This window comes from Emiliania huxleyi (assembly GCF_000372725.1).
Source record: "Emiliania huxleyi CCMP1516 unplaced genomic scaffold EMIHUscaffold_790, whole genome shotgun sequence".
Taxonomy (NCBI): Eukaryota; Haptophyta; order Isochrysidales; family Noelaerhabdaceae; genus Emiliania; species Emiliania huxleyi.
Genome location: NW_005196093.1, coordinates 3414 through 10918, shown reverse-complemented (window position 1 = coordinate 10918; position 7505 = coordinate 3414). Strand labels below are relative to the sequence as shown.

General features: G+C 65.3%; 1 protein-coding gene across 1 annotated transcript; it reads right to left on the bottom strand.

Moving 5' to 3' along the window:
- Positions 1-4684: 4684 nt before the first annotated feature.
- Positions 4685-6046, bottom strand: EMIHUDRAFT_460049 (hypothetical protein; the record flags this gene model as incomplete). Its single annotated transcript, XM_005759797.1, has 3 exons — positions 4685-5359; positions 5617-5728; positions 5891-6046. Coding segments are annotated over 3 exons (428 nt in total), but the record flags the coding sequence as incomplete, so codon positions are not given.
- Between the last annotated feature and the right edge of the window lie 1459 nt (positions 6047-7505).

Sequence of the window (7505 nt, the reverse complement as noted above, 5' to 3'; positions counted from 1 at the left end):
CGCGGTGCGGCGGCGTCACAAATCCGAACGCAGAGCACCGGGACGCGGTCGGGCGATCTGAGGCCCAGGTAGGCGAATGCATTGCCCATCCAGGGCTATCACCTGGACCTATCAACAGGCGCCTGCGGCGCCGTGCTTAGGAGTTGGTTTTCACGTCGATCATATCTCCCATCTCCCCCATATCTCCCCCATATCTCGCACCGCGGGCATCACGTCGATCACGCCGAACTTGAGCCCGTCGGCGAGGCAGGCAGCCGCCGCGGAAGATCATCAGCCCGTTGAAGTCTCCCGCCGTCATGGTGTAGTCGTGCCCCTCCTACGGGACATGTGTCGGGGACGTGTCATGGACATGTCCTGGACATGTCGCCCATGGTGCAGCCGCCCCACTTCCTCGTGCATCCGGTCCGTCACCTTAGTGGCGAGGTCCTGCAGCATGTGGCAGGTCGCCAGCGACCACTCGCGGCTCGCCATCGCCTTCTGCGACGGCGCCATATGATCAGCAGCTGCACCGGCGTGGTCAGGTCCTAGGTGAGGGAAGGGAGGGCACGGTAAACTTCTCCACACACACGAGGTGGTCAGGTCCTGCGGGGTGGTCAGGTCCTGCCCGTAGATGTTGGAGATGGAGATGAAGGCCTAGGAAGTGTCCCGGAAGGGTCCCGGAGGTGTCCGGTCCTGCCCGTAGATGTTGGAGACGGAGATGAAGGGCCTTGGTGGCCGGGTGGGTGGTCTGCATGAGCGGCGTCAGATCCTCGACGTACGAGAAGCGCGTGAGCGCCAGGCTTGTTGTGCGAGTATATGGGCCAAAAGCGTCGAAAATGTCCCAAAAAGCGTGGAGTTTGTTGCAGCCCCACAGCCGGCGCGCGCTGCCAGGAAGCACCGCTCGCGTGTCGGCCGCACTCCCTGGCACCCAGTGAGTGCCGCGAACCGACCAGACCGAGTAGGCTCGACGCCGCGCTCGCTGTGGGGCTGCAACAAACTCGCCGCCGAACGTGCCACCGACGGCGTCCTGGCGGAGGTGGTGGAGTTTGAGACCTGAGGCTGCGGAGGTGACGCCTGAGGTACCGGCCCGTGCACAGCGACTCAGCCGGCGACCGCCACGGGCTCAGACGAGACTTGTCGACGCGTTCCGGCTCAGCTTCACCGTGGTCATCGGGCGTCTGTCGACGTCAGGACCACCCATACAGCTCGCGGGTTTGAGGTCGCAAGAGCCAAGATGGTGGCGTTTGGACATCCCAACCATCACACAAGACAGCCTGTAGGTGGTGGCGGGACGGCGCAGTGTTTGTGGCACTCGGCAGTAGGCACCCGCAGCACGGCCCCGCTGTCGGCTCTCACGGGCTGCGGAACCGGCCCCAGAGGGAGCCGGTCCGGGCGAGTGTGGCAGCTCCTGCGCTAGTATGGGCACCCTCTATCATAGCACTACTGATCCTGGTCATTAGAGCTGCCAGGGATAGCGTCAGGAGCCGGTAGGAGTCAAAACCCCTCATATTTGAGACTGTTAGACAGTCAGACTGAGACATCGTGGCCCAAATACTCGCACAACGAGCCGCCATCGCGAACGGAACCATCACTAGCGCGAGGAAGAGGAACATCACCGGCGCGCCGCGCTGCGAGCAGCGGCCGAGGTGCGCCCAGATCGACTCCTTCTTGAGCTGCGGGTTCTCGATGATGGTGGGGCGGTCGATCGTCGCGCCGAACTGCGCCACCGTGCCGCTCGACGCACGGCGGTACTTGCCGAAGGTGTGGACCCGGAGGTGTCCCGGAGGTGTCGCCCCGGAGTGTCCCGGTACGTGCCGAGGCGCGAGGGGCGCGCCGTCGAGGGTGAGCCCGAGCATGCGGTCGGCGGTGAAGAAGCGGGGCATGGTGAGCAGCAGCGCGGGCGTGAGCGAGAGCGAGACGAGCACGGACTGCAGCACCGCCGTCGCCACGCCATGCGCTCCTGCTCGAGTCGCACGACGGAGTCGCAGTGGCGAGGGGGGGGGGGCGGGCGGCGGCACCAGAGACGACGATGGTGTGGCCCTGAGTGGCGAGGGCGATCTCGAGCGACTGCGTGATCGAACGGCCGTCGAGGCGCTCCTAACCGGGGAAGTGTACGCAATAACGGGACAGGGTGGTTGTTCTCTCTATCTCCTCTTCTAGCTCTTAGCATGAGCTGCGCCCGGTGTCCGACCCCTTTTGCCAACACCTTAAACTTTTAGGCCCTCCAAATTCGGGTCGGAGCGTAGCGGAGTGGGCCCCGAGTTTGAAAAGGGCGACGGACGCTTGCGTCCTAGCCTCCAACAACGCCTCCCCGGCGCAGAGGGGCCCCCGGAGGGCCGGAGGGATGCACAACCGCTCCACGCCACGCCGCTTGCGGCGGTCCTAAAGAAAGAAAGAAAGAAAACAGACAACCCAAGGGAGGGATGGGGGAACTTGCGGCGGTCCTCTTCCCAGCTCCGCAATAAAATTCTTTTTCCGAAGCGCGCGGGAGGCTCAGCAACCGCCCACAACCCCGCCCCTGTTGTATGCCCGGACGGACGAAGGCTGGCTCGGCCGCCTCCCGGCGCGGGCACGCTTCAGCGGCGGCTACTGCTGCGCCGCTCGCGCTGCCGAAAAGAATCAAGGCGGCGGCGGAGAACGGCAAGGTCGAAGTGGTGCAGACGTGGCTCAGCGGGGCTGGGCGGGTTGACGCGACGTGCGTGAATCGCGGTGTGAGTGGCCGTACGCTCCTGCTGATCGCCGCCCACCACGGTCACAAGCAGCTGGTTGAACTGCTGCTGAAGCGCGGCGCAGAGGCGGACGCACGCGATGACGAAGACTGTACGGCGCTGATGCTCACCGCCGGCTGCGGCTACGAGCAGGTGGCCGAGATGCTGCTGCGGCACGGTGCAGGGATCAACCTGCAGGACCGCAAGCACGGCGTCACCGCGCTGATGGCCGCCGCCTGCCGCAACCATCCCGCCGTGGTGCTCCGCTTGCTGCGAGCGGGCGCAGACATGACACTGCGCACTGCGGAGGGCAGGTCGGCGCTGCAGATCGCCAAAGAGAAGGGCCACGCCGAGTGCGTCCAGGCCTTCAAGACGCATCTCGGGGCGGTGGCGGCGAGCCGGAGCAAGGCGCCGTCGGCCGAGCGCGGCGAGGGAGGCGCGGGGGCCGAGCCGAGCAGCGTCGGGGCGGTGCCAAAGGAGGTCGTGCAAGCGACTGAGCGAGGCGATGAGGCGGTTGTGCTGGCGTGGCTCGACGGCGGCGGGCGGGTCAACGCGACGTTCGAGTACATCTTTTCGGACGGCCCTGTGAGCGGCGTGACGCTGCTGATTCTCGCAATGGTGAAGGACCACGAGGGGCTGGCCGAGGCGCTGCTCCAGCGTGGCGCGGATGTCTCGTTGCAGTCCAACAACGGCGGCACCGCGCTGAATCTCGCCGCCGTGAATGGCCTCGAGACGCTGGTCGAGTTGGCGTTGCGGCACGGCGCGGAGATCAACCAGCCATGCGGCAGCTCCAGCGGCACCGCGCTGATGGGCGCCGCCGGCAGCGGCCAAGAGAAAGTGGTCGACGCGCTGATCCGGCGCGGCGCGGACATCGACCAACAGTCCAACAACGGCTACACCGCACTGAGTTTGGCCGCTTACCACGGCCGCATCGCCGCCGTCGTCTGCTTGCTGCGGGCGGGCGCAGATGTGACGCTGCGCACTACGGATGGCGAGACCGCGCTGCAGTTTGCCAAGGAGGAGGGCCACGCCGAGTGCGTGCGCGCCCTCGAGGAGCATGCGGCGGCCGAGAAGGCGGCGGAAAAGGCGGCGGCGGAGGCGGCGTGGGCCGCGGGAGCGGCGGAGAGGGCGGCGCAGAGGGCGGCGGAGGAGAAGGAGGCGGCGCGGCACGCCGAGGAGCTGCTGGCGGAGGTCGAGGCGGAGAAGCGCACCAAGGGCAAGAAGGGCAAGAAGAAGAAGAAGAAGGGCGGCGGGGCGGGCGGGGCGGGGCCGTCGCAGGAGCCCGAGAAGGGTGCCGAGGCGCCGTCGGAGGCAGACGCAGCCGAGGCGGCGAAGAAGGCCGAGGAGGCGAGGCTTCTCCTGCTTCTCGAGACGCTCACCGAGGAGAGGATCCGGTTTAACATCACGCCGGAGACGTCGGTCGAGGGGCTGGCGGAAGTGCTGGGAGAGGCGGCGGGCGAGGCGAGCGAGGAGGAGGGCGACGAGGAGATGGCGGAGGCGGCAGCGGAGGCGGCAGCGGAGGCGGCAGCGGAGGCGGCAGCGGAGGCGGCAGCGGAGGCGCGCCGGCAGGCTGAGGCGGAGGCAGCGGCTGTGGCAGCGGCTGTGGCAGCGGCAGAGGAGGAGGAGGCGGAGGAGGCGGCAGTAGCGGCGGCCGAGGCAGCAGCGGCGGCGGCAGAGGCGGCGCTCGCCGCAGCCAAGGCTAGGCGCGCTTCAGGTGCCGCTGCGAGGGCGAGGGTGCGGGAGGCGGCCTAGGCCCGGGCAAGGACAGCTGGCGCAGTGGCAGCCATGGGGAAGGGGCTCTCGAACTCTGGGGTGCGTTCTCTTGTGAACGATCGTGGCTGTGGGCTGGGCCTCGCGCCGTGCGGGCGCGCCTGCAGAACCAGTCCCTCGAGGTTTTGCGACCTTGCCGGGATCTGCCACTCCGAGATGATCTGGCATCTGCTCACACGAACACAGAACAGCCGTACGAAGGGTCCGGCGGTGGCGCGAGAATAGTATTTGCAGATGTAATATTTTGCAGATGACCGATCAACACACAAAACAAAACCGTGTGGTCAAGTGTGGCACAAGCGAGATAGATGCGACTTTAGAGCCTGCTGGGTCCAACAGCAGGCGGCGCCGCGCCCGCGGAGGTGCCGAGAGGCACCCGCCGGACAAGCGCAGCGTGCAAAAGCGAGCCCTGGCACAGAGCATCTCACAGAGAGGGAGGGGAGGGGCGAGAGGGGCGAGGGGACAGCAGGAGAGGAGGGAGGAGGGACTGAGAGGAGGAAGATAGCGAGATCGACGACAAACTGCCCCACCGTCGTCGCCCCGAGGGGGCGGAGCAGGCACGAGATTGGACGAGATCGGATTGGTCCCCAGAGCAAAAAGGCCGGCGCAATAAGTACGAGGTGACAGCTAGATGGTTGCTCCGAGCGGGGTGCCCTGACCGCTGCGGGAGGGGGAGAGACAGCGCCGTCAGTCGCAGTGCCGCCGCTGCAGGCTGCGGCACACACTCCCTGCGATGCTTCTGCTAGAGTCGCCGCACGCCCCCCCCCTCCCACACATGCCCAGAGGGGACAGGGGGGGGTGGGGGGCAAGCTGCTAGATTGTGTGGCCAAGGTGCTCGAGGGCGACGCCGTACTTCCACTTCCAAGAGAGCGAGCGGCGGAAGCCAGGCGGCTGGCCGATGCCTAGTGGTCATCACAGAGTCGGTGTCAGAGAGGCTGTGTCAACGAACGGTTCTCCGCGAGGAGCAGGAAGGGCGTCTGGACGTCGGCATCTCCGGTGAGCTCGCGTGAGCTCGGCCGATCTCGGTATGGCTTGAGGCAACCTCGGCTCCTCTCGGGCTCCGCTCGGGCTCCTCTCACCCTCGAGAGGGCAATCTCGGGCAATCTCGGGAGATCTCACCCTCGAGAGGACAATCTCGGGCAATCTCGGGAGATCTCACCCTCGAGGCCAAAGGACGGTTCTCTCCCGATCGCCTCGCGCTTGGCCGGCTGCTTGAGCGGCCAGAAGTTGGCGTCGTCGGGGACGAGGGCCATGAGGCACGGGATGGTGACCTGAGGGGTGAGGGCAGCGTGGGGGGGGGGGGAGGGTGTGAGTCAGTCAGAATGGGGCACGGGGACCCGTGGCCCGAGCAAGGCGCCAGCTTACGGCGCGTGAGCTTGAATTTAAACAAACGGCCTGCTCAATCCTCTCTCGCCAGGGTCGAGGGTGGAGACCGTGCCACACCCTCCAGAATTCATTGGAGCGTACCCAGTGGTCTGAAGGAGGGTGTAGAGGATGTAGAGTGTAGAGCACGGCAGAGCACAATCCCACGTCCGCTCGTAGTTGTGGCGCGGCGTGGTTCGCGCGCTGGCCAGAAGAGCGCCGGCCATGCGAGGCGAGGCATCACGCTCGAAGACGAAGGCGACGCCTAGCTCGAGGTACCACCCTCGCCGCCTATCGCCACCGCCACCTTCGCTGCCCTCGCCCACCGCCTAGCTCAAGGTACCACCTTCGCCGCCCTCGGCCTCACCACCGCCACCTTCGCTGCCCTCGCCCACCGCCGCCCTCGCCGCCCTCGCCACCAGTGCACCACCCCTGCCGCGCCGTCGAGACCCCCCCCAGCAGGGATGGGGAGAAGTGCAGGCGGTACCTAGCAAATCAATGTGCGGCCGCTCTCTGCGTTGTCTCATTCTTCGTTTCTGCGACCAGCGGCCACTCGATGCACGGAGCGGCGTCGGGCAAGCTGTGCCAAGAGCCAAAGCTGTGGTTCAAGGAGCCCGCCGACTGGCGCCTCATATCCGGTTACAAAAGGACAAATTTCTTGATCCCGGTGATGGAGAGAGAGAGAGAGAGAGAGAGAGAGAGAGAGAGAGAGAGAGAGAGAGAGAGAGAGAGAGAGAGCGAGAGCGAGAGCGAGGTAAATGTGAGGGTGATGGGAGTTTGAGTATATGGCGAGGGGGGTGGAGTGGAGATTTTGAATAGGTGGGGTTTGGGGTATGGAGTTGTGGAGGATCGATGGGGGAAAGGTGGAGTGGGAGATTATGGAGGTGTGTGGGAGGTGTGTGGAGACTGTCGGGAGTTTCATGATAGCAGATGGGGTTTTAACTGTGAACTTGTAAAATGGTTTGTGTGAATCGGACGTATTTTCTACTCAATAACAAGGCTGTGAAAAGTGGTGGTAGGCTGTATTTGGCGACGACTCATACCTGGAAAATGGTGGCCAACTTGCGGGTTGCCCTTGCGCGCCTCCAGCCAAGCTGGGGTGCGCTCGCTCAAGTGCCGCCATGACTGCCGCCCACGTGCCCACCCACACTCGCATCCATGTGACGTACCTAAGTGTTGCTGTTGGATATTAGAGCCCCCCAAAATTAGCCATTTGCGGTTTCTGCGCGCCAGGGCTCGCGCTCGCTTAATGCGCTCGCCAGTCCAAGGCGCCAGCTTACGGCGCGTGAGCTTGAATTTAAACAAACGGCCTGCTCAATCCTCTCTCCGTCTCTCGCCAGGGTCGAGGGTGGAGACCGTGCCACACCCTCCAGAATTCATCGGAGCGTACCCAGTGGTCTGAAGGAGGGTGTAGAGGGTGTAGAGTGTAGAGCACGGTAGAGCTGTACGCGACAGCTCTACCGTGCTCTAGTACAGCTCTACCGTGCTCTACACTCTACAGTACAGCTCTACCGTGCTCTACACTCTACATCCTCTACACCCTCCCTCAGCGCTCAGGTTGCGGTCGGTAGGGACCATCAGCGCTGCCGGTGCCGCCGCCTCCGCTGCCGGGTCCGCACTCGCCATCCCCAGCGGGCCGCCGCTTGCGATGAGGCGGCACGGGCGCGAATAAAGTGGTCTTCGGCG